Below are 26,389 nucleotides of genomic sequence, written 5' to 3'. Positions count from 1 at the left end.
CAGACAAAAGAGGCTAGATCAAATCCACCAACTTCCTTGGCGTGTATACGACTTCATACTGCGAAGAAGACAAATATAACAGAGAATAGGTTAGAGGCCTCTTAGGCCATAGGACCCCACGGAAACACTATGAAACGGCCATGACTCAAGATGAGTGGTTATCTCTTCATATATGTGTTCAGACTTGGAGTATGTCTTCTAAAATCTGCAATATGATGAAAGTTCACTAGGGTTTGGGACCTCAGGACAATGGATTACCCTTGCAGATGTGGCTTCGTCAGATCATATGTCCACAAACTAGAAGATGATGGATATAATTTAATACATAGCTCGAGCCAGGAAGACTGCTTTGGCTGCTCTGGCCTGGTTTTGATATAGCGAGTTATGGTGAGATGGGAAATGCCTCAGATATTGAACGATGCGCAGGAAGTATCAATGCGAGGCAAAATTCAAACGGTGGGGATTCTTGGGAATCTGGCGCAGAGAAGTGGAAATACGTGAAACAACAGCCAGAGAAGAAAGATAATCAGTGCACGGAAGTCTAGATTGATGGTGTCCTCTGTCCCCCAAGGTTAGTAAGAATGGAAATCGGTTTACATGAGTGTGAAAAAGAAATAGAGAAGTACTACTGAGGTGAGATCGGCTGAGATAGCCCTAGAAGCAAGACACTTCCAACTTCCCCATATGTTCCCAGCCCAGTATTGCGATTACCGCGCTATTCCAATTTTGGGTCTTCTATTCCTTTTGGGTCAGAAGACCCAAAATTGGAATAGTGCGTTCTACTTAATCGCCCTAGTGGCTGAGATGAGCGAAGCCCGTTACGTAGTACAGTGATTGGCCCGTTACATATCATGTATGAGGATTTATGGTAAACCTTAAAGCCATATTCTTGTTGCCCTAGCCGTGTGTTCTATACAAAACTTCAATCCCAGCCATGTTCGTGTATAAAGCCCCGTTCCCCATTTAATCGCTTCCTCATATTCATCATGCTTCAATTGCCCGTCTCATCCTCACAAAACCCAAGTTCTCCTTAGTTATTCTCGTCCTTGTTTTGTCTATTTAGTGCTGTCCTTATGTCGTCCGATCCGTACAGCAGGAGCTGGGCAGGTCCGTGGGTAAATGGGAGTGAGGACGAGAGCCACACATCCCATACTGTGTTCCCGTACCCCGAGAATTCGTCTCCACCGGACAGACCTCCCTTAATGAAGTCAAATGCATTGCCAGTCCTGTCTTCGCCTGAAACATGGTATGCTGTGCGCTCTACCAGCCCTAGAAATGGCGCGGACACTTGGCTAGCTAATGACACACCGTTGGACTTTGCAACAGCCGCAACATCTGGCCCACAAGTGATTGACAATGACAATATTTTACCTCTTAAATCTCCTCCAACAAACCCCAATGCTGTCTCATCCATTAAGCAACCTTCTATGACAGTGACAGTACCCAAGACCCGCACTCGGAGACCGGATGCCCGCCTCAGAGGATCGAAAGCAAGGTAGCTTTCCCTTTTCTACCTTTGCCCTGTCTAATCATGAGATACCTAACTGTTCATTACTGTAGAGCACGTCACGCTGGCAGTGTTGAATGCGAGTGGAAAGGCTGCACCTATACTGGTCTATTCGCCCGCAAGGATACCTACTCTACATCTGTTGAGGTGCAATAGTGTCGAGAATTGAGCTGAGAATTAGACATAGATAAGCACAATATTTGTGCATTCAGGGGAAGATACACAGCAGAATTTGCATAGAAATCGCCGTGACATCTCCGATAACTACTCCATCTACATCTTAGCAATGAACTTTGAGCTATCATATTAGCATTTCTCCTTTTGTGTCCTCGTCTACTTGCTATTATTTCACTCAACAGGCATATCACTTCAATGGCATGGTGTTATTAATAGTGGTATTTTTTTCGAACACTACAATGTTATATTAACTTCCAGGAACAGCTGTAGGAACGAATGGTGCTATTGAAGGATCGGGCTGCACCGGGTAACCATCGGGTGGCTCTTTCATCTTCTGAAAGACTTCTGTCGCAAGCGAGTTCTCGTTCACATACGCCAGCAGTGCCTCAAAGTCACGACATACATGTTTGTTCATAAAGTCTGGGAAAGGTTGGTCCCAACCTCCAACCCAATTGAACAAAATCACGTCAGTAGAGCCTTGGCATTTGAGATATTGAGCCAGAATATCAATACAGTGAGTAATATGAGCCGTGTGCTGGGCATCGGGATTGTTTCCGAACTCTGGGTAATAGTAGTGCTCGTAAGAAATCTCTTTGCGCAGCATGTCAAGACAGTGGAGGAGATGGAAAACTTCTGTTTGTGCAAGGTATGCATCAGGCCCATAACCAAACTCATCGGGGACTCGGACTGCTAGTGCCGGGTCTTTGCCTAACTTGCGGACCTCTTCCGCCGAGATCAGGATTGGGAATACTCCAGAGCTTATCCTGGACCACTCTGCATCGGCTTCATCGCCTTGAGGGATGCGCATAATTGAGGGCGGCTCGGAGTCATACAATGAGCCGTTCGTCGTTAGCACGACGCGCGGGATGTCAAATCTTTCTAGTATAGGAGCTGAAGTGCAGACTTAGTCTATGGTTTCGATTGTGACACTTATTTGTGGTATCAGCTCACCATAGTATGAGGTTGCTTTCCATTTGTCCTGATCGCTGAGATGGCTGAGGCAGGCCCGGCTGGAGAGTGGTGATAAGAGGAATACGATCGAGGCACTGAAGATCAGGATGTTCAAACATATAATCCAAAGACTCAAACAGTGAGGTCTCTTGCTTTCAGTACCAGAGCAGGACCAATAATTCCCTGACTCCGCTGGCAGGGAGTCAGTTAGAAGACCCCTCTCGGAATCTCTTTCGCTGTCACCCTTACAAAAGCCGCCCTCCCCATCGATGGATGTTCTTGCCGTCTCTTTGAGTTGGCAGTGCGACATGATATGTTTCGGCTTGATTGAAAGATGGGAAGGATAGTCAAGAGACCAACTTCACCTATATTTCAAGGGCTCAACCGCAGACCGAGAATCAACTGCCGGTTGCTTGTTTGTTCACCGCAACAGAAAGGGACCCAGTAAGCCTTCGAGATTCCGATTTGGATATGATGATGGTCGATTAGAGCAAGAAAAGAGGGGTAGTTATCTTTGTGAGAAGTGGCTGGCTGCTGGTTGACTACGTATTTGGCCTCGCATCGGACTTCACCGTATGCCAACTATGATGAAATCCAGCTCCTGATGGCCTTACCCCTTACGATTTCAGCACCCTGCAAAAGTCAAAGAGGGGTACTAGCAGGGTACCCGACCACACCGCCTAAAACTCTCAGTGTGATGTTTGTTATATGACGTTTTGTGCAGCGACAGAAAAAAGCAAGCAAGGGAAGCGGCGAGTAAGGGGTGGTTTTGGCTTGCCAACGTACCGTGCCATGGAGTGAATATACTCCACCCCGCTCCGGCTGAAGCCTTGCATGGCAGATATTTGTGATTAGAATCTAAGGTATAAGATTAGGCCTTCGTGTGTCCAACATGGCGTTAGACATCGAAACATCTGTCAAACACAAGTCCGTGCAAAAACGCCACAACTACCCGGTCCGACTTATCTCCCGCTGTTGAGCCCTAACTTCTCCGCCTCCAAAAATGCAGTTCAAGATTTTTACTGTGCTGCTTGCTATCGGCCTTCCACTGGCCCTGGCATCCCCAATTCGTAAGGACTCCTTCTCGTACTTCTCGATCAATGTGTACTCATAAATGCTTTACCCAGCTGCGGAGGAGGTTGAGGCCATTCCATATTACCCCAAGAGGAGTGGGGATGCCGAAGCTATTCCTTACTACCCCAAGCGCAGCGAGGAGGCAGAGGCCATTCCCTACTACCCGAAGCGTAGTGAGGACGCGGAGGCTATTCCTTACTACCCCAAGCGCAGCGAGGAGGCAGAGGCCATTCCCTACTACCCGAAGCGTAGTGAGAATGCTGAAGCTGTTCCTTACTACCCCAAGCGCAGCGAGGAGGCAGAGGCCATTCCCTACTACCCGAAGCGTAGTGAGAATGCTGAAGCTATTCCTTACTACCCAAAGCGGAGCGAAGACGCCGAGGCTATTCCTTACTACCCAAAGCGGAGCGAAGACGCCGAGGCTATTCCCTTCTATCCTTGAATGGGCCAATGACGAAGCTCAGAGTGCCAATTTACGAAAGCATGAATGACTTTAGAATGTGACGATGATCTTGCAACAAACTTTATACGATCCTTTTCTTTGTTACTCGACTTTTTTTTCTTTTGGTTTCAGAAATGCTCTTAATATGCAAGTTCAAGTGTTCTGATCTGGCTGGTCGATTGCCCCGTCATGTCGAAGGTTGTCCAAGAGCCTCTTTGCCTTTAGTTAGCTACGCATGAAAAATGCCACTGCAAATGCAACATTGCGGGATTATCCTGTTCTCTTTAGTCACGTATAGATAGTGCTTCGCATTCGTTTTGTACAGAAACTGTGGCAAGCCATACTCTCGTAGGCTGTTTTCTCGATATTACACACAAGATGTTGATCGACATACACCTTGCTATATACGATCATACCAACGAGCAAAGGTATAGTTCCATATTGCACGAAACGCACCATTAACTCCCTTGGTATAGTTCCAGTTGAGATTTCCAACCATCTGTCTGACGCAACTGTTGGTAGCTATGACTGTGACAAGTAGGTCCTTTTGTAAAACAGGTTTGCACCACTTCAGCTGAGTTCAAGGTCATGCAAGGAGCACCAATTGACCACTTGCAGAGAGAGTCGGTCAGGGACCCCTGACATTACTGTCATCAAGTATAGGCATGAAATGCTAGGCGTAACTAGTACATTTCAGAAGTCAAATGACCGGTGAGTGGAAGAGAGGATCCTTTAGCCACTCCGCCCTTTACTACCACCATAGCAGCATACCAATACCACAGTCTTTAACTACTGTATAGTGTGAGCCACACATCCCTCTATTAAAATTCAACGATGTTGGGAAGGGATAGCAAAGTATTGAAAACACAAAGCGAAAGCCATCCGATGGTGGAATACAAGCCACTCAGCGACAGACCGAGTATCGATATTGGTTTCCCTCTGGCCCAAGACTCCGAAGCAGATATATCAACAGAGAATGGCGTCAACGACACCTACCTCACCCCCGATTGCTCAAGAAGACGACGTCGTTGTGAGGGTTTCGCCCGTACTCCTATCAAACAAACATTCCTCCTACTCCTCGCCGGCATCGGTCTCATGAACATAGGATACCAAACCTACTGGTTCCTCCGATCTCTGAAACCAATATCATGCAACTGCGGCGAGACCGTCTCAGAGGCTATTGCCAACGGATGTCGGTACGATTCATTCGCTGCAGCCTGGCTACCTCCAGCGTGCCGAAATGATGAGCTCATCGATCGGTTTGAACGTGCGGGTCCGAACCCCGATGGTAGCTGGCAATACTATGGGGATAAGAATAAGACACGAGTGCTCTCTCTTGAGGAGGTATCCATGTTGCCTGAGACAGGGGGTCACTTTTTCACCACGCACCAGTGGCATCTTGTTCACTGTGCTTATTATTGGAAGAAGATGTTTCTGGCGAAAGAACATGGGACAATTATTGAACATCGATATGATAATATGGCTCATTTGGAGCATTGTGAAATGATGTTCTTGAAAAGGGATCCGTTGGACACTATCGTCACGGAGGCCGGTGTGGCGCTTCATTCGGATGTGATTGTGACTGCGAAGAAGCATAAGCATGACCATTGAGAGAAGTTAAGACAAGCTTGAACCGAAAAACAGGAATCTACGTTAGTATGAGTCCTCGAGAGCCTCGCAGTGTTTTCAGTTGGTGGCTGCCGAGATCTGTTTTTATTTAATGCTATTCGCACCTTTCGGTGCTTTCCGGGGAAGTCATAATTGTAGAAATCCAAATTATCTCCTTATGCAGCCAGGTGGCTCATATGCATATTTGTCGATTATTTTCATGGATAAAATAGCCACAGAGCCTCGCCCAATGATACTCATTTGTTTAGGTCTCTCCATCGGCTAGGTTTTGGAGTCCCTCTGGGATGTAAATTGCTCAGCATTCTCAGCGGCAAACTTGCCATTTAGTGACTTGTCAGTGGTCTGGTCTATATAATGGCTATGAAGTGAGTGAATACGTGATATGCATGCGAAGCAAATGGTCATGGGCGTTAATTAGCAAGATCGAACAACAGATCTCTTGTCTTCTAGTCTGTATGCAATACCCAAAGTAGCAAAGAGAAAAGGCTGCACTAATGAGCTCATAACACCACGACTTGAACCGGATCTGCGGAATTGCTCGGGGACACACTTATCCTCACCAAAGACTCTCACTCCTGTGTTTCTATTTAGAGACTGCAAGCCTGATTTGTCTAGTGGGAGCTAAAATATTACTTGGTCATTGTGCAGGCTTCTGTATGCATGCAGTACAACACAATAGGAACAGAAGACCATTTCCAGACAGATCACAAGAGCTCGGGTGAGAAGTTGGCTTGCTCGGCGGCAAAGGTTTATAAAACGAAACTCAAGATAGAGATTACCAAAAATGTCAACTGTCCAGGGCAAAAGACTGGTCAACAAGGGAAGATACGTGCCCAGAGGAAACCCCAGACAAGCAGTAGACACTACTAGTATCAAGACAGGAAACTGATTTTTGACCTCGTACTACTTTAATAGACCGTGAAACTTTAGTCAAAGATGCTACACCGAAGGGCACCAGGATCCTATGTATAAGGCCGGTTTACTAAATTACTATGCATTCTGTTTAAAATGTGACCACTATTTGAAAGTCAGCAGATAGGTATATAGATCATTCGGTGGCCGAGTCAGGTATACAGTACAGTCACCCGGCCGAATTGCCATTCGATGTGTGGCACTGACAAATTTACTCTCTGCTCAATTAATAGTATATATTCATTGTTTGATAACCCTTAGATTATTCCTATGAGCAGAGGCCGCGAGAATTATACAATATTCAGCACTATGTGTTATAGATATGATATACAGTGATATTTCTATAATCTATATTATTGCAAGTAATACATTGTAGAGGAATATATAGAGTGCTTGGAAATTGTCGTTCTGATAAACATTGAAGATGATAAGACGGGATGTCGACCCACTGTTGCGTAGTGACTGGTATAGTCTACCGTGATTGAATAAATAGCGGGACATTTCATTCACAATTGATTTCAAATGCGGGGCAGTGGCTATATATATACCAATGGTATAACCTCTTGTTTACAACTGTTTTCCCATTCCTTCTCGGCCTGCATACCCTGACTACCCTGCCTACTATCCTCTCCTATTCAGCTACCCATGGCTACCGCTCAGATTACCGTCAGCCATCCGCTGGCTACCCCCAATGGTTCTCAGCCAAGTTCAACAGAAGCTCCCACTATTTCTCTCCTGGGACCAAACGCCACCGCGGCCAGCGTCCGGCTAGACGTCAGCGCACCATTCTCCGCCATCCGTACCCTCTTCGATCACCTATACTCTCATCCAGATGATGCCACCAATCTCAATGCGATCTACCCCCGTCGCGGCATCCTAAAGACAGCAGCAACTATCAAAACCTCCTCAGACCAGAAATTCACAATCGACCTCTCTCCAAAGCGTGTCGCTCTGATCCCAGCCTCTCTGCAGCAGTCTCTAGCTGGACACGGTCTCAAGGACGTCCTTGATTTCTTCAACACCCTCACCACCGAATATGTCCCATCAATACTCTCGACTCTCAGTATCCTTGCTGGCGCAGATTTTACACCCGCGCACAGTACCTACAACATGAACTTCCGTCTCTGCGATTATAACCCCGTGACCGCTGCCTCTGGATCCTTGAATGGATGCGGCGCCCACACTGACTACGGCACCTTCACTATCATCTTCCAAGACGGTACCCCTGGCCTGGAGCTCGAAGATGCCAGTGCGCCTGGCTCGTGGGTCCCTGTTCCGGGTGATGCCACTGTCGTCCTGACTGGCTGGTGTGCGGTTATTTTGAGTGGTGGCCGTATCGCTGCAGCTAGACACCGGGTTAGACGTACACCGGGCGTTCGTCGATTGAGTGCGGTTTTGTTCATTGCACCTGATCTGGACGTGACGCTGAGGCCTCTCGGTGGGATTCAGCCGATACGGCCTTTCTCTGAGACTGTCATGCGTGGGGATATCGACACTGGAGTGTTTAAGGAGGTGATGGGAAAGAGATGGAGGTATAGGGAGGGGAATGAGGAGATGGAAGGTCACGAAATTGGAACTCAGGATGATGAGATTGCGAAGCTTATTTGGGCCTGAGGCAGGGTATGAAGGCGACTGGCCTGTCTTTCTGATTGGAAGCGGCAGTATTAGGTGATTGTGATGCGCAATAATGGATAACTCTCGCTTTTTGTTGGGTAATGATCATACGGTGTAATCCTCGTACGCACTATAAAGCGATTAGATGTTTAATTCAAGTAGTTAGTAAAACAGAAGCAACTGCCAAGCAAGAGTCCCAACAAGGGGTGCTACGTATGGTCTGTCACATTTAGCTGGACTGGATGCGGATGTCGTGTCCAGTGCAGCATAAGATTGCCGCAGGAATGAGACTGTAGCCTGTGGTATGTGGTGAATTGGCGTGAGGAGTCCTGTTGAGCTTACCGTGCAAAGCCATGGCATTTGGATCAACTCCCTGCTGTCCTCAAGCATTTATCCGTCGTGCGGCTAGCGCGCAGTCATTCATGAGCCACGTATAAAAATAACTGTGGCTGAGGGCCAGCCCCCCCTGATCTAATACTGTACAGAGAAATAGATTTTGGGTATTCACTTCGAAAGCCTATACCTAACTTAGTAACATTTATGGGGCTGGAGGCCTTTCTGTACCGTTCGCCTCATTTTCTTCCACCGTAGTATCCCATCCTTATGTACCTCACGGTTCGGTCAATGGCATTCGGCAGCGACTACATTCCATGATCATCAACCTTGACGCAAGCTTCCTTGTCGAGCGTGGACTCGGTCCCACATTCTTGTTCAGTCAACATATACCAAAGAATGAGCTACGAGTCTCCTCTCCTCGTGGAAGAATAGCCGCTAGTGGTTGAAGGACTAGACCAACTACGTAGACCAGGAATGCCTTGAAGATCTAGTGGCAGGAAATATATTACACAGATTCAATAATGCTGTACGGTGATCTGCAGTTCCATGAGATTTCCTATCTGGGCTCGATTCGATAGAGTGCATCGCCCTGGGTACTTGGAAGTATGTGTACCAATAGGTGAAAGGAATGCGTCAAAGCACATAAACCAATACCATGAGGAACATCAATACTGTAACGCCGTTTCAGCAATGAAAACTGCCGATAACCAGAGAGTTGCTCGGGCGTGTACCGAGCCGTGCTTATAACGGACAAGTGGGCTCCTGTGAGTTTCAAGTGGACCCTTCTTTTCCCACTAGAAGCCTCCAAAATGATGACTCTTTCCATTTGTGGCTTCGGCCGAGTGTGTGCAGTGTCACCGCCGGTTAATATGGACCATTGCATCCGCTCGGACGTTGGCAGTTAGTTGAAAGTTCATCATTAGCCCTAAGATCATTCCTTTAGTGCATGCCGCCATTGGCGGCAACATATTCCTACCAATGAAATCACAGTCCCGCGTGACCCTTCCGAGGCCATGAATAGTGTCATATGTACCTCCATACTAGTGCGACCGCAGATGTCCAACCACAACCTCCTACCAGTCCGCGCTCCCAATTACACAGTGCCTTGTCAGCAAGGCAGAGTCAATTCGGCCGGAGGGGCTGAGTCTATCGGCAATCGACCTGCATGACTCGATTCCTGGTTCGACAACAGTCGCGTGGAAAATCCTTCAACTGTACGTCTATTTTGGTGGAGCCGGAAAAACATTCCCCGTGACGACCCATCGAATGAAAAATCATTCAGGCATTAAGAAGCTTCTGGTCTTATCTTCTCATGACCTGTTCAGTGGAATTCAGGGATATGCTGTACAGAATGGCTCTCTTGGAAGGTGGTAGATAGCATGTACATAGTGATCAGAGATGGTTGCTAGTAGGGAATATAATAAAACAGTTTTAAAAGTTCGAGTAGCTATTATGATTATTAACAACCATTGGTAGTTTAAGACCGTTATTTAACAACTGCAAATAATTTTTAATGATGTCTCATAACCGGCTATGAACTATTTTTTATGTAGTGAAAGCGGTCGGGCCATATCTATGTACACCTCTAATGATGAAGATTTCCATCTCGCTCTTGAACTTGCGCTGTGGCCTTACTGATGGAATTCCCTCCAGTGTATTATTTCCTTGTATAAAGGGGGTTTGGAGTATGCAATGTGACTTTCCAGAGTTTCCATCGACTGTCTCAAAGCAAAGCGGATTTCCCGGATAAAGGCCGTCATCCGCAGAATGGTTAAAGGTCTCGGGTAGACTTGATCGAGTAGTGATCGTCGGGGTCCAGCACGGCATATAACCGGGAAAGCTCTGTTGAGAGCATGAGTTGCAAACGAATCATATCGTCGATATCGTTTAACGTGGGTAGGGCATTGCTATGCGGTTTGCCACATATAGCTGTCATTGATTTCCGAGTCAGCGTCACGATATTCTGACTCAGCCTCGTTATCTATAGAACTCAGTAACAGGGCTAGAACAAGAGCGGTTGTGTCGTAAACGTACTTTGTCGAGTGAAGGACCGATCTCGGCCGTCTGCCGCGTTGAGGTAACGAGCTTCTTTTCAAAACGGTGGTAAGCTTAACTTCTCCATATGGAACCTGAAGAGAGATGGCCAAGCAAACCATTGTTTTCTGTATCCGATCAATGTCTTCTCCACTTGGGTTTGAATGAGTCTTGGTATCCTTCGCTTCCCCGTGGAAGAGTTTTCTGGAGCATTGGCAACGAGGTGAGATGCGAGATGGGGTTTGGCTTTTTTAACCTCTATTTATTAATAGCTGACATGGGTTCATGCCCTCCATTCCAGGTGCATCTTCCCTGCGGCAGATCAATTTAATCTTTGAGGCGCAAGGAGTGAGAGAAACGAATAAATGGCGCTCGGTTTGCCTAAAATGCTAAACGTACAACTAGGAGACTGATATGTATGATGCAGAACTTCCGTCTATTTGATCTCCTAGGGCAATCACTATTGAGCAAAACAGGCTGCCAGGCAAACTCCGGAACTGGGATCTGCCGAGGGTGGTGAAATGCAGAATTGCCTTTTCAATAGCCGAATCTTATGGGAAACGCTCGACGTACCGGCAACCACGGAAGAGTTACGGTAGTCGAACTGTATGAAAAGTATTTCTCTAATTACAATGCAATATGCTATGCTATCCTAGAGTATGGGAATAGATCACGATAGGTGATTCTGTTGGGAATCAACATCCTGAGAGCCTTATACATTATACTCGCATCACTTTACTCTTTCTGGCCATTGAAGTGGGGCGATCTGTCAGATTACTTTGCCTTTCCAGCTTTATATGATTGGATACTATATTACATCACCGCTACCAAAAAGGGCGGAGGGTATAGGCAATTCAACTACAGAATGACCCACTTCGAAAAATTCGTGGCTAGAAAGAGTAGTCGCTAACCTAGTTGAGCGTACGGAGTAGAAGATGTTTCGATAATAAATGTTGATCAAGCAAGTAAGATCGATCCACCTAGGATAACGAATTCCCTATAGGGTGCCAAGTATATATAAACTCCCATAACACGAACTTAATCTGTGGTTCCATTATTTTGTTCAGATCTATCACCTGTAGAGGCGTTCGGAGGCGCCGCTAGCCCAAGAAAATAATGTCCAGGAGGAAAAAACGTGTCGCGACATTTTACCCGGAAAACTATTGTAAGTACAATGTATCAAGGGTGGGACTGCTGTGGGGCGTACTAAAATAAGGACATGCTTATAACGGAGGAACCCTCAAAACTTGATTGGAATCCCCCAGCCTATACGATTATTGAACTTAGTACTAAACTCAGGATTCCCTAAGAATAAGATCAACTCATAGCCCAAGAATCGCGACACAGTGACTAGAGAGTATTTTACTGGACTAAGTTCGATCATCAATCAGGGTTTTAAACTCTACATGACCGAAGTAAGGACAAAGCTCTATAAAACGTACTCGGAGAAGGCAGGGTTCTTCTAGATCACGCGGATATGAGTTCCTTATGAGCTATGATTGGCCAAGTGCTCAGTTCCCCAATCTTTACTAGAAGCTAGTCTAGGCTAGTACTAGATTACACTCATCCGTGCATAAAAAACAAAAAAAAATTAGAGAAAGTAAAAAAAGAAAAAGAAAAAAGAAAAAAAGGAAAAGCAAGAGAACGAAAAAATACGCAAGTTATCCACACTAGAAATGTCCGAACGGCGGACCTAGCCGCCGTTATCCACGCGAAAATAAAGTTCTTATTTCATCTAGGTATCTTGAGCTATCGTAGAACACGTAGAAGGTCGTTGCGAAATATTCAAATTCTGACAAGAAGACGAAAGGAAGGGAAAAGGAAAATGGAAAAAGAAGCAAAAGGATTAGAAGAAGAAAGAAGCAGAGAGCAAAGATAGAAAACGAACAGTAGTGGCCCACACTACTTGATGGATTAGGATTGAGTAAATGGCTTTAAGGTTTGTATGAGGATTGCGTCAATAGAACACTGAGCGATCGATGTACAGGTAAGTCAATCAAAAAAAAGCCCTCGCATCAGACACACGTTGGGATTCAGTTGATTCAGTTTGTTTCTGGAGAAGTAACTTTTCATGATGTTTAAGGACCTGCAGTAGGTCCATATTCGCATTTACCTGCTGCTCTTCATATAGACGGAGCTTATAGAGCCCTTCTAAGGCATCGGACACTGAAACTAGTGAAAGAGGTTGAAGAGCAGTGCTCGCACTCTCTTGTAATTCGCTAGCGTTCTCAAAATGGCACAATATGGAGTCGTCGAGATGTAGCGTGCTATCATCAACTTTCTCCTCCACGGGGTCTATGAAATGGCTAGTGTCCATGGGCTCGGAGACGTAGCCTGAAAGATACAAGTGATGCAGCAGGTTCTCAATGTCCATGATCGTTTGTCGATTGTCGATGCGTTCAATGCTTTCTATAGACATGGTCGCTCTAAAGGCGTGCGTAAAGATATCGTCGGCCAATTCAATTTCCCATATAGAGATTGCCCAGCGAATGGCGTGTAGAATTGTCATTGTCGATATTGGGTCCCAGCCACGGTCATGTTCATGCACCAAATAAGATGCCCACTTGCATTTCCAGTATGCTTTCCATGTAAAGAGGATCCCCTGACAAAGGGGCTGGTATTTTCCTTCCGGCGTTGCGGGGATCCATATAATAAATGTGTTCTGAAGTTGCGAGCCTACCTCCTCAAAGGCGAATTTATGGGCCGAGAGACCGTCCATCAAAAGAACAACTTTCCGACCAGCCATTCTTTGATCGAACCATAGTAGCCACTCCGTGAAGATGGTAGAAGTCATCCAGGCTCTCGTATTAAACCGCCAGTGACACCCAAGGTTCTCGATATTGATGCCCGCAGCGCTGAATGCCTGAGGTCGTTTCGCGGTCCCAACAAACCAGAGAGGAAGACGTTCCGAAGCATCCGAATTGCAACAGAAGCAGGTCGTTAGGCGGTCATTTCCGTTTGTACCTGTAGGAGTATGGCCTGCAATAGCTAAGCCACTTTCCGGGATGCGCTTCCAGAGAAGGGCCGTCTCGTCGCAAGCAAAAATATCCCGGGGTGCGTATTGGTTGAGAAGCTGGCGAATGCCGATCATCTCGACTGTCCCATCGTCAGAATGGCTTGCGCTTTTGCCTTGTAAGTTGCTTTTATTGATATCCCAACGAGATTGGAACCCCCGCATCCACCCGTTACTGAACTGAGGCATCGCCTGGCCCGGATAGAGCCTCTCCCAGAACGTTCTAGCTTTTTGCAGGATGAGATGCTGGGAGAGAGATTCTTGGTCCTGTACTCGCCGTATCCACTCGTACAGGGCCCGTTCAAGCTCTGGCCAGCTTTCGGCGCGTCGTCGTTTGGCTCTCAATTGGTGGCTTGACGCTCCGTCAAGTGAGTCATACCGGGAGGAGAGAATTCGTGAGACAGAAGACTCCGCTATTGGCTGTTGATATTCTGCCTCAAACCACTGACAGAGCTGAAGCTGGGTCAAGTATGGCTTCAATGCGTGTTGAGACCGAAGAGCCAACTTCTGGCTGTTGGAAATAGGTCGACGCTGCATGGACTCGTATGATGATGCAAAGTCAAGACGTTCCAGCGGTCTAGTATAAGCATCTCGATAAAGGAAGTATGGAAGATATTCATGCTTGCCTCTAGAAGATCATTAAAATTTTTAAGGACACGGAGCCAACTTTACCATCAGACCAATATGCTTATAACAGATATGTTGCTTATAACGGAACCTGCTTACAAAGAGCTCCTTACAGGATACCTTCCTTCCGTTCGTTCGGAGAGCCCGAGCCTACATTGTGGGGCTGGCCCACCCAAGTTTTTTGTTTCTGTTTCTGTTCTTCTTTCTTTTTCTTATGTTTTGTAGGCTGGTATCCCAGTCCGGGGGTCATTTGGTTGCCATACAATGCCTATACCTGAAAGGTAAGTCTAGAATGATATGGTTGGCGTCTTGCATAGCCCTTGTGCCAAGGTGGTTATCTATTCAAGCCACGCCCAAATTGGCTCGACATTCCATTTCGAGGTCCCTTAGGACGCCTAATCTAGATAGAGATACGATGAAACATCCAGCCAATATCCCTTAATAATGTTTGTGTGATCGATATGGTTAGCACAAGTGGCCATGAATCAGAGATTAGAGGTGAGGGCAGGCTGAAGCTGAAATTATCCAGCTAAGGCGTAAATACAGGAAAGATCATCGGATCTTCATTGTTTATGGTTGGTGGATGATGCCACGCTTTCACATTGCGGATCCACAACCGGGCGCGTGGATTCAGGGAGATACGTATCCCAAAGAATATTTGGGGCAAGGAAAGCTAACTATTGGGGTATGCCACGCCCGGTGGTACCCACTTTAACCCAAAGGAAGAGCCTAGTTGGGTGTCCTTTCTCTCTCTTGCAGATCCTCATAGAGTGGACACGGCAATCGGGAATGACAAGTCACAGGAATTAAGTTGGAGCACAACTGCCGTTGACCCTTCAGCACTTTGCTTAGCCCAATGAACAATCCATCAGTTGCCGTTAATATTAGCTGTAGAGAGTACACTTAGTAGAAGCTCATAAAGGTGGGAAATAAGATCGGCCAGAATGCCTCGATACGTTAGTCTGAGCATTTCTTTTGTTCCGCTTAAATGTGATATTGACCGTACCTACAGCTTGCTATCGTTAGGTACAGCACTCTCGAGTCATTTGGTCAGTGCGACAAAGACATTGAGACGATGTGCCACCCCCCTTTGCCTGAAGCTATGACCACAGGGTTAACCATGTCTAACGTATATCACTAGAATCAAAGCGAAGCTGGCTGGACAGGAAATAACAGATTTTAATCTCTTCCCTCCAACCTCAGCCCTGCCTCCTGTACATTACGCATCGTATGGCCCCGCCTTATAAGTTTGCAAAACTCAACATTGCTACTCAATATTAACAGTGGTCAGGTTTGTTGTTCCATATGATCTTCCAGAAGATGCATTGGATGGTATGAAGCTTGCAGACGGTCTTCTCATTCTCATTCGTCGTGAATAGGAATAACGTGGAGCGCCTGAACTATTGTGGATTTGGCACAAACCATTCTTCATACTAGCATTATTTCTTTGCGATATTGGATACTCGTGGGAGCATCTCTTTCAGCTACCCACTATCTCCATGCTGGGACTATTACACGGTTACTCGGAATAAATAACACCACTCCATACCTCAGGTATGCTACTCGCAAGTGAAAATTACATACAATAAATACACCAGGTTATAAGACAAGAACGAGGACACATGAGTAGCACCGAGAGTACATATCTTCGGGAAGGTCTCTCTCAACTGTTAACTCGCCACAGCACGCCAGTATGAGTTGCCCTACCAACATCAAGCGATTTAACCACGCTGCAGTGCTTGTTGCCTGTAGATGCCCTGACCGGCGTTTTTCGATCTTATGTGGCTGAGCAGTCTAGACACAATCGCTGAGATGGCGATCAGTTGAATGACTAGCCAATCCTCATTCCGAGACGCACGTAATAATTTAACAGAATTTCAACCCATGCGGGATGGTGAATTGCCACCCTTAGCCATAAGCTCTTTTAAGCTGCTAAAATATGTTATAATATAACAGCGCGGGTTCTGATGTCTTAATTAGGGCTGCAGCCAAGGAGTATACGGCCGCCACCGCCACCGCCACCTTGAATTCCACCCAGTGAATGATTGGACCAGGTTTGCCGTCTCAACAATCGCAATTTAAAAGAGGATATACTATTGCAAGTCGCTCTGTGCTCTTTGGTCTTCAGGAATCATTCACTGGGAGTAACAGCATGGCAAGTGTTATAAATGAATGAACATTGAGGAGGGTGACAGCTCACAGTTCTACATTCTTGGCGTTGACGGTGATCAAGAGGACAATGGCGGTAGGGAGTCATATCATCCTGCGGGAAATATCACACGCTAACCTATGTGATACAATGTATAATGGAGTTAGAATTGTCTGATGCAGGAACAGTCCAACAGTAGCGCTTGTAATCTACTAAGATTGCCGACGATTGCCGACGGAGATCCTGTTGAGATTTGTTTTGTTTCTGTATATGTTGGATGAAACCCATCTTGCATTGACCTGTGAACGTCTTTCCGGTGTGTGGGGGTATTCAACATTGGCAATCCTTACTGCTTAGTGTAGAATTTGCACCGCTATTCTCCCAGTAATATACAGCTTCGATGTTCCCCTGGTGGTAGCTTATTGTATCTCTAGAAGATAGACGATAGCGCGCTAGCTCCAGCTGTCTGAAACTGCATATAGTGACTTCGTTTCCTCCGAGGATATTCAGGAAAGAACAGGAAAGCCGAATCTGTGAGTTGGGGACGTTAGCTAGAATAATCGAGCTATGTCCTGGCAAGAGATTGACTTACCGCAATACAGCTCACCTATTCACCTGATTGAGAATGCGGGAGACATTCCTTGAGGGCGCTGTCGATACAGTGCTGGTCTATCGCTCCGTTAAAATCTGCTGGCATTCATATCAATCAATCAATCAGTCAATCAAGATTCTATTAACTGTTAGAGCCTACTACTGAACGTTTAGCTATGCAGGTGCGCCGGGGAGCCTAGAATCTAATTGTAAACGCCATAAAACCCACAGAGAGAATATAGTCTAAACCGAAAACTTTTAAACACAACTAAAACTGCCTGCCACCCCCCTAGCAGTTCTCTATCCTCTATTCTATCCTTTGTCCTTGGTTCCTTCTAGTACTCCTGCTATAACTATATACCTATCTACTTCCATATGTATCTGGCTGTAGTGGTGACTAGCTTACTTAATTACTCGAAATTGGCTGGGCAATCCTGTCTAGTATATAAATTCGGCGACGTAGCGGATGGCCCGCGGGTGGAATATAATCCTGTTGTAATCTATCCGTCTTTAGACCTCATCCAGTTTGTCAAGTAATATACTTCGCAGCCCGGTATATATTGGAAATTGAATCAGAATATACCTTGATATCTGGGGTTCCAGTGCACGGTGGCACTGGTCCGAGTCTGCCGCGTTGATTTTGTAGAGAAAGTGCCGTGGTCCGTTTCTCTGAGTCCAGATCTGCTGGCATTCATGTGTTGTAAGATACGAATCTTCACACATGAAGATTGGGATATTTCCAGGGCTTGACGATAACGATATTTTGGTGTTGGAAATGGAGTACCAACTACCCCTAGAAACTGGCCATCTGGGAGAGTAAAGGTTTGCGATCCCTCATATGGGCTGTTCATACCGCTCGATCAATATATGACTTGCTAATGTCTGTCAAGTTTCACTCCGCCCATGGACTGAGAGTTGCAGCTCCTACAAGCACATCTTGCGCTGCGATACTTGCATCTCTATTTTGATTTGCCCTCGTAAGGGGCACAGCAACTAAGAATATACAAGCAATGTCACTATACTGCTTTTAAACTGAAAGGAGATTGGCTCAGGGAGCTACGATGCACTGAACCACGAGTGGGCAGCGCAGAGGACCCATCCAAGGGGAAGTCAAATTGAAGTAAAGACTCCAATGGGTCATATCATTGGAATTCCTGTGAGCATCCCGGTTCTACTTAAAAATATTGGTCTTGGAGCAAGATCTATCTTTCCTATCGAAGCTAGAAACGATTTAATAAAAAGAAAGTACCTTTATTTATATACAGCCCTATTCTAAAGCGAGCATATAAACTTCTCCAACTGCAACAGGATTAGCTAAGATAGTAGTGTAAAAGTAGGGTTTATTTATCAGCGCCTATATTTTACCAATAGCCTCCAGTAAAAAGACCATAAGTATGTCCTAAGCGATGCTTCCCTCTAAAGCTCGAGGCTAAACAGGTCGGGGTTAAGCAGACTATCAGGCATGACATTACTACCTACATGTGTCTTTATGAAATAGTTATATAGCTAAGACCTTAAATACAGAATAATTAACTATTTCTATCGCCATGAGAATTTAGTATTTTGTATATGGCAATGCTTGCTAATGCAGCTAGTAGTCAGGTAGGTCAATTCCTAGCTGACCCACCTCACTTGTCAAGAGTGTCATACGGAGATTATATCCGAGAGTATAGTGCCAATCCGGGCTTGAACGATACGACATGGGTTAAACGGTACATAGGTATGTACTAGTAAGTACTGAAACGTGGAAAATCGACCTCTAGCTGCGTCTGCACTGGATAACATTCTCTACATATGCTGCGTCACAAATGTGTCAATTTGGGTGCAGAGGCCGGAGGGCACGTCTCCACACTCAATTCAACCTTCTAAATGTAAACTCTGTTTAGGTGGAGCCGCGGCAGAAGAACCTTCCTGGCGTGGTCCATTTCTCGGCATCAAAGAAACAAATCCATGTCATATGATGCTTCTAAGCGAAGGGGAAAAAGAAAGAAATAAAGAAAAGAACAAAGACACAAAAGCATCAGTTGTCCCCATCTCCATCACCCCAAGGGGTCAAAAATACTGTAAGCTAGGAGCCTCTCGACAGATATAGGATGGAGTAGAGAGTTGAGATATCAACCCAATGACACAGACACTCATGACCTGTTCTGCACATCACCTATTCCGCATACTTTACTGGCATTCGAGATAACTCCATTTGAAGGTTATAGGATGTACACATTTGATACTGAACAGTTGCATGTCACTTTTAAACTTGCGTAATAGCATTGGTTTCGAAATTCGCTCAGTGCCTTGCTTGCTCCCTTGATAAGAAGTTGAATGGATAAGGGCTAACCCCAGCAAGGTGGTTAAAGCTCCTGGAAAGACATGGTCAATGATTGCCCTCGTGGTATAGAACATCATTTAACCGGGAAAGCTCTTCTGAGAGCATGTCCTGCAGACGAATCATTTCGTCAATATTATCTAGCGGAGGTAGTCCACTGCCATCCTGGTTGTCGTGTGTGGATGCCAGTGATTGCCAACTCAGCGTTACAAGCGCCTGGCTCAGCCTCATTATCCAAATAATTCAGTAACAGGACTGTACATTGACCGCTGTAGACGTACGCTGTTCAGCAAAGGAGAAACATCGACAGTTTTCTGCGTTGAGTTATTGTGCTTCTATTTAGAACGGTGATAAGGTTAGCTCCTCACCCTAAACTTGAAATGGGCTGGTCAAACAAACCATTGTTTTCTTCCTGCGATGAATGCGCTCTTGACTTAGGCCTAAATATATCTTCAATGTCCCTCGCTTTTGAGTGGAAAAGTTCGTGGAGGGTTGGCAACGAGGTGGAACGTAGGTGGTGCTTGCCTTTGATCTTTATTTATTGACAGTAGACCGTCGTGCCCCTGTCCGGGTACAGATATGTAATTGGCAGATCGAAGGGGGAATACGCAAGGGCTTGAAGAAAAAGAAAGAATGGCAACAAGTTAGCCAATTGCCAAATGCAGTAACGGCACGAAAGGCATGTGATATTTTAGTTTAGATGATTGATTCTGGGCTGAGGATCCAGGGTCTACGCTTAATTGTGGGGGGAGAGTCTTCAAGCTCTGGGTACTAGGTTAGAGGGTGTGCTTTTCCACTGGGTAAAAAGACCATGATAGTTGATTCCGATCTGAATCAACATCCCGAGAGCGGTATAGTCAAAGGTTATCCCACTTTAGTAACCTAAGCACCGCAGCAATAGGTTCAAAAAATAAGTACCTTCCGACTAGTCTATTTGCCAGGTGGTATAATTTAGGTGACTTCTATACATACACGTGAAGGGCCTTGTGTTGAACAAATCATCACAAGGTAGGGAAAACGTGCCTCGCAGATGCCGCTTCTAGCCGGAGCTGTTGGTGGGGACTGCAAGTAAGTCCTAAGTTTGCTCTCCAGAAATGGATACATGAAGGTGTGAAAATGCCTTGTCCTAAGCCGTGTTGAGGACGTGAAAGTAGAGCCCATGGATCACTAGTATAGTGTACGGCACGTGGGGCTAGTCATGTATCAAGGGCTGGACGGCTATGGGGCGTAATGATACAAGGCTATGGGTCTTAAGAACATTGGAGGATGAGCAGGCTAGAGCTTGCCTACAGCATCAGGCAAATCAGAACCGGAACGGGACAAGCATGGGGTGAATTGGCAAATCATCGAAAGCTAAGTTATACATGTGTGAAGGGTGTTTCTAATCCATATTATTGGTCCAGATCACTGTGATAAGCCTGATATAGAGAGTAGCCACTAATTAAAGCTGATTAAGTTTGTCAAGAATATCCTGACAGGGCTCCACAAAGTCACGGTAGCTCGTTCCTATTTTGGACTCATTCGGATATAAATTTCCGACCAACCAGTGTTGAATTACCGGGTAAGTTTCCCGGATATTTAGAAGAAGCTAGTACTATAGTAGCCCCTCTTATTGATGAGTTAAGAAAACACACGAAAGAGGATACTGCAGCCTTAGGTCAAGGGGGTTTACCACCCAATATTCCATTCCGGGATCCTTTTTCCTGTTCCAATCTATATAGATAGAGATGCGATGCAACCCCGGACGATCTCTACCAGTAATCTTAACGTTCTAAATATGGTTAGTGCCATCGGGCATGAATCGAGGACAGAAGTTCAGTGCGCAGGGACCGAGTGATAGAGTTACATTTGACCGGCGCTCTTCGAGTTTATGCAGCTAAGAAAGTCTAGAGGCTACTAAGCTACATCGCGGGCCGCACCCTGACAAATTGCAAAAGTCCGGCGCTATACGCGGGATGGTGGATCACGAACCCCATCCATGCACCGTTCCAGGCTAATACATCCCGTTACAATATTACAAAAACTGTCAAGAATCTAGATGTCCCATTTACAGCTGCAGCCAGTAAGTAATGGCTGTCTTGGCCCCCGCCATTCCACCAATAGGCCCACCCTATAACAGCGGCAGCACCGAAATAGAATGTACTATTGCAAATTGACTTCAGCCCTGCGACCTTAAATAAAGACTTGATTAGGGTAACAGCAGCGCAAGTGCTAAGCATAAATGTGGAGGGTGACCGAAGGAGGACCCATCCAAGAGAGAATCAAAAGTACGGCAAAGGCTCAGATGTTACATATCCCTGGCATTTCCTAGAGCATCCCAGGGCTAACTAAAAAGGCTGTTTCGCGGAGATTATTGGAATCACACATTTTTTAGTCCAAAAGGAATATGCGAACACGCCGCCTAAGAGGAGATCAGTCAGAGCAGTGTAGTAAAATCCCAGTTTATTCATCAGGTCTCATACTCGACCAGTACACGCTAGTACAAAAACTAGTGATATACTCTAAGCGATGGTCCCCTGTAGAGCTTTAAGGTTAATAGGTCAAAGTTAAGCGGACTAGCTAGATAGGTATATTACATAGGAAGCTAGTCGTTCATAAAGAAAGTCCCTTTAAACGAACTCATAGAGTGCTGCTGGTCTGAGGCTAAATTTGAATAACCCCCACTGTGACAAGACAACTTAACAAGGGTACATATGCACCTCATTCCATACTAGAGTAAGGGATCTGCTAGTCTGGCGTTAGTCCGTAATAGCCACCCGTGCCTCAACCTCACCGGTAATCTGTAGCGTTGCATCGCTCAACCTTACCTACCCCTCCAAGCTGTACACCGTCGCCTTCCACGTCAGATTATAGACTGTCCACTCATCCTTATCGCCCCCCACGCCCGTCGGCAGCATGGTCAGCGCCACCGCCTCCACTTTTGCCCCTGATATATACAGTCCTTTCTAGGTGGCCCGTTTAATCATCACGCACCAGAGGAATATCATGCCATTCCAAGCCCCACGCTCTTTCCCCCTCCTGGCCATCGTTACACCCGCAGCTGCTAACGACCCTCTCCTAGCGAGGTCGAGCCCATCGGCACGGCAGAGGGAACAATTACAACTGCCGCAATCAGAGCAGTGTCACCCTTACTACCCTTGGAAATAAACACCCTGCCGCTGCACAGACCACAGTCATGAGTGCTTCAGCTACTAGATCTATTGCAGCTTCTGATGATGGGGATAATAATTATGACCACTGCTGGATCCCCGGTGGGGCTCATTATCACGGTGGGCAGTACCGCCTTTGAGTTTGCCTACACGACCCCAGGCTTGTAAGTATCCATACCCCTAGATGATTGTCGCACGAAAGGCATGGAAAGGATGGGTGAAAGAGACTAAGGAACCTAGCACCGTCTCTGCCGGCTACAGTTCTGCACAAGCTCCTCCATCCCCAATATGACCGTCACCATCACTGCCACCGAGTCTGCCTCTTGCCAGTGCTACCGCCTCCGCCACAAGCTCCGGTGCTTCCAAGACCACCGCTTCTGCTACCGGTAGTGCTACGTTAGGATCTTCTGCTTCCTCTTCTGCCACTGCCACCGCTGACACTAGCGACAACGCGGCTATGCCATTGGCTACTGGCGCTGCTCAGTGGGTGGCTGGTGGTGCGGCTATGAGTCGCACTGGCCATAGCTTAAACAAGTGCTTAAGCTGCAAAGGTAGCTGACAAGGATTAGATTGCTTGCTATGTGGAGGTTGCTTGACTGCTAGGACCAATGAGACACATACGGGTAATCCGTGTTTGTAAAATATGACATTAAGGATGCTTCTCAATAACTGTGAATTTTATGCCCAATGATTGGCAAGTATTCCTGATGTAGTACTTCCTACATATCAAATGGTATAGCTCCCGTGTCTCATATTACTGTTTTGATGAAATTCGATAGAGACTAGGTACCGCAGGATTAGAGCGAAGAGTTTCGGCTTGAACTTTCAGGGATACGGACGAGAACGGTCCTCGGCCTTGGTCATCGGGATTTCGTTAATGGTTTACGTATTGTGATAATCAGGTATCTACACTTCGTAGTAGGTCCTATGATAGAACAATGTTTACCTCACCCAGCACGAGTCCAACTGTAGGTGAAACTGCATGCTTATGAATTGAGTCAATTAAGCAAGTTGAACATCGGCGAAAGACCTGCTGAATGGCATGATCTTCATCAGGGCATTGGCAATGGCAAGTGCTCTAATTTATGCATATTTCCTTTGTTGACCTGCATGTTAACTCGGAGTTTATCTCGCTATACGCAAAGTCCGTGGGATATTAGAAATCCGACGGGATGTTCCGATAAGACGTTGCTTCAGCAGGCCTTCCGATTTGCTACCAGATAAGATCGGCACGTGCCAGACAATCCACGTGACTGGTGTCGGCCTTAGGACCATGGCGAATGTCCGACCCAATCACCGTCTCCGATTTCAGGTCTAGATATGCCCGATTTAGAAAATATCCCGAGTGTTTGTCTCGAAATCCGAGTTTTTTTACATCAGACGATTGACGTGATTGGCAATGAGTTGGCAGATAAATATTGAGGCATCTCGCCATATGTGCCATTGCCAACGCCCTTAGTAGTTTTTGTTACTCCTTCTCCCCTGAACAGGCTTGGACGACAACGACTTCGATAAGGATGAGCGAGAAGACGGAGATCGGCGAAGGCAGCGACAAGGTCGAAGTGCCACCCACTGCTGTCTCCTTTTTCGACCCCGCGCTAAGATCGGTTCGACGTCAAGTGTTTATCCAATGGGGCCGTACAGGTGAGTATCCCCTATTCTCTATCCATAGTGTGAAACGTGCTAAACAGTACCCTCGTATAGTTCTCACACTTTGCGTCTTCATCCTCTGTATCCTGTCCCTATACTGGGCCGTTCAGTTTCGCGTCGAGCAGAATCTCCATTCGTTAACGGTCTGGGTTGTCGACTTCGATGGCATGGTCGATCCATATCGCGATACCAAACCAATTGTGGGACCTGCAGTGACCGACGTGGCAGAGAATCTAATCCGAACCCCTGAAACCGGCCGATTGGGATATACCATAAAATCTCCGGATGAGTTTAACTATGATCCATGGGCCGTGAGACAGGGTGTGTATGATGAGCATGCCTATGCTGCCATCATTGTCAATGCGAATGCAACTACCCTTCTTCACGATGCGGTCAAAAACGGAAATTCCTCGTACGATCCCACCGGCGCTGCGCAATTCGTTGTCATCACTGCTCGTGACGAAACGACTTATTCCAGTTATATCACACCGGGGTTGACAGCCTTTGCGAGCACAGTCCTGGCCGAATTCGGACCACGCTGGGTACAAACCGTTGCCCAAGAATCGCTAAATATTTCGAATGTCCCGCAAGCGATAAACCCGGCTATTGGTTTCAACACTGTGGATCTTAGGCCATTTGGTCCGGCTGCTGCAACACCCTCTGTCACCATCGGCTTGATTTACCTCATCATCATCGCTTTCTTTAATTCCCCATTCCTTATGCCGATTCATGCGCAATTCCTCAAGGACAATCACCCCCCGTTGAAGATACCGCAGTGGCTGCTGTGGCGTGTGTGTTCCAACATCACAGCCTATTTCTTCCTGTCCCTGTTCTACTCTTTCGTGTCGTTAGCGTTCCAAATTCCATTCAGCAACTCTCCGGCACCAGATACTGTTTCCGCTAGCAACCCAAATGCCTATGGACATGGATCCTTTGTGGTGTTCTGGATGTTGAACTGGGTAGGCATGAGTGCTCTCGGCTTTCCTCTCGAGAATATGGCAATGGTGTTAGGATTCCCTTGGAGCTCGCTGTTCCTTATCTTCTGGGTCATTAGTAACGTTGCAACCGGGTTCTATGCGCTGGACCTCGCCCCAGGATTCTTCCGATGGGGCTACGCATGGCCGTTGCATCGCAGTAAGTCTGCCTCTTCTCTTCAGCGTTACTCCTAATACTAATATAAAACAGTTGTCGAGGCGTTGCGTACCATCCTCTTCGGGACACATTCTCGCATCGGTCTTGATTTCGGTGTCCTTTTTGCGTGGATCGGTGTATCGATTTTGTTTTTCCCCTTTGCCTCCTTCATCATGCGATGGAAGATGAAGCGGGGACTGTAAGTGTGATATTTCGGTATTTATCTTTGATTCTCCGTTGATGTTTCTGTTGTTATATGTATAGAATATCCCCTATGAATTTGGGAAAAGTATAGATTAGACCAGTATAGATTAATGCTACCATGTGTCCGTTGTTGCAAGGAGCTCAAATGGCAAACTGAATTGAGTTTGCGGCCTGCATGGATTCAGTCGGTTGCTGCTTCATCATTCTCGAGGAGGTGGGCGGCCTGAGGAATTCATACTTGTAGTGGCAACGTAATAAAAGAAGGTTCAGATATACTTTCTGCGCCCCGTAGTAGTTACTAGTACTAGTACTACCCTAGTAGTGACAGGGCCAGCCCTATTTGAAGCTTAAATCAAGGACACGCAGATCATTGAATTAGAGTTTGAAGGGTAGCATGCCGTGAAATTCCTTATTTCGTTATCCCTCTAGCATCTTCATTCATGATTTTGAATTAATACTCTCTATCATCATCATTCTTCTCTTTCACAGTAACCTTGCTCGTCTTGTTTTCCTCCGTCTAGTATATGCGAAGGGTCGGAGCTAAGGTCCGTAAATTACCTTCCGGAGGGGTATCGAGAAAAGCTTATAAGATGGACAATTTAGAGCCGCCACTGGCATTTCTAGACCACGAAGGAAAAGCTCCTGGATGGCATATGATGTAAGACTTCGAGAATGCGACATCTCTATATGGCATTTCAGAATCTGGAGCCACGCTTTGTTAAGTGGCTATTCATCCAAGTGTAACCACATGCCCCGACAAAAAAAAAGGAGAAAAGGAATATGCTGTCTTTATCCAAACGAGAATGTGTATATTTTCCCGTCAGTTTACCTTTCTTCCTAATGCAGTATTCGTGCTTTTAAGCCGACCCAATGATA

At 46.2% G+C, this 26,389-nt stretch overlaps 8 protein-coding genes across 8 annotated transcripts; 6 read left to right on the top strand and 2 right to left on the bottom strand.

The window, feature by feature from the left end:
* Positions 1–963: 963 nt before the first annotated feature.
* On the top strand, positions 964–1,777 carry F9C07_1843740 (uncharacterized protein). The gene is made up of 2 exons (XM_071508439.1): positions 964–1,495; positions 1,561–1,777. Exons 1-2 carry the CDS (start codon positions 1,074–1,076, stop codon positions 1,661–1,663), a joined length of 525 nt encoding a protein of 174 aa, XP_071366913.1. The 5' UTR covers positions 964–1,073; the 3' UTR covers positions 1,664–1,777.
* Positions 1,778–1,798: 21 nt separating this feature from the next.
* F9C07_1843734 (uncharacterized protein) lies at positions 1,799–3,547 on the bottom strand. Its single transcript, XM_071508438.1, has 3 exons — positions 3,422–3,547; positions 2,636–3,315; positions 1,799–2,575 (listed from the first exon to the last, which is right to left on the bottom strand). Exons 2-3 carry the CDS (start codon positions 2,943–2,945, stop codon positions 1,932–1,934), a joined length of 954 nt encoding a protein of 317 aa, XP_071366912.1. The 5' UTR covers positions 2,946–3,315; positions 3,422–3,547; the 3' UTR covers positions 1,799–1,931.
* Positions 3,548–3,550: 3 nt separating this feature from the next.
* Positions 3,551–4,506, top strand: F9C07_2280651 (uncharacterized protein). Its single transcript, XM_041287415.2, has 2 exons — positions 3,551–3,705; positions 3,763–4,506. Exons 1-2 carry the CDS (start codon positions 3,639–3,641, stop codon positions 4,149–4,151), a joined length of 456 nt encoding a protein of 151 aa, XP_041150036.1. The 5' UTR covers positions 3,551–3,638; the 3' UTR covers positions 4,152–4,506.
* A 479-nt stretch (positions 4,507–4,985) lies between these two features.
* On the top strand, positions 4,986–5,762 carry F9C07_5444 (uncharacterized protein; the record flags this gene model as incomplete). The annotated part of the gene is made up of 1 exon (XM_041287414.1): positions 4,986–5,762. One exon carries the CDS (start codon positions 4,986–4,988, stop codon positions 5,760–5,762), a length of 777 nt encoding a protein of 258 aa, XP_041150035.1.
* A 1,575-nt stretch (positions 5,763–7,337) lies between these two features.
* F9C07_5443 (oxidoreductase) lies at positions 7,338–8,306 on the top strand (the record flags this gene model as incomplete). The annotated part of the gene is made up of 1 exon (XM_041287413.1): positions 7,338–8,306. The coding sequence occupies one exon, from the start codon at positions 7,338–7,340 to the stop codon at positions 8,304–8,306; it is 969 nt and encodes a 322-aa protein (XP_041150034.1).
* A 13,657-nt stretch (positions 8,307–21,963) lies between these two features.
* F9C07_5439 (uncharacterized protein) lies at positions 21,964–22,276 on the bottom strand (the record flags this gene model as incomplete). Its single annotated transcript, XM_071511355.1, has 2 exons — positions 21,964–22,042; positions 22,191–22,276. The coding sequence occupies 2 exons, from the start codon at positions 22,274–22,276 to the stop codon at positions 21,964–21,966; spliced, it is 165 nt and encodes a 54-aa protein (XP_071366911.1).
* Positions 22,277–22,609: 333 nt separating this feature from the next.
* Positions 22,610–23,087, top strand: F9C07_5438 (uncharacterized protein; the record flags this gene model as incomplete). The annotated part of the gene is made up of 2 exons (XM_071511354.1): positions 22,610–22,692; positions 22,859–23,087. 2 exons carry the CDS (start codon positions 22,610–22,612, stop codon positions 23,085–23,087), a joined length of 312 nt encoding a protein of 103 aa, XP_071366910.1.
* Positions 23,088–23,915: 828 nt separating this feature from the next.
* Positions 23,916–25,649, top strand: F9C07_2280645 (uncharacterized protein). Its single transcript, XM_041295109.2, has 3 exons — positions 23,916–24,172; positions 24,233–25,312; positions 25,364–25,649. Exons 1-3 carry the CDS (start codon positions 24,046–24,048, stop codon positions 25,510–25,512), a joined length of 1,356 nt encoding a protein of 451 aa, XP_041150032.1. The 5' UTR covers positions 23,916–24,045; the 3' UTR covers positions 25,513–25,649.
* The last annotated feature ends 740 nt before the right edge of the window (positions 25,650–26,389 follow it).

This window comes from Aspergillus flavus, chromosome 7 (genome assembly GCF_009017415.1).
Source record: "Aspergillus flavus chromosome 7, complete sequence".
In the NCBI taxonomy this organism is placed as follows: domain Eukaryota; kingdom Fungi; phylum Ascomycota; class Eurotiomycetes; order Eurotiales; family Aspergillaceae; genus Aspergillus; species Aspergillus flavus.
This window is presented reverse-complemented; position numbering and strand designations above follow the sequence as displayed.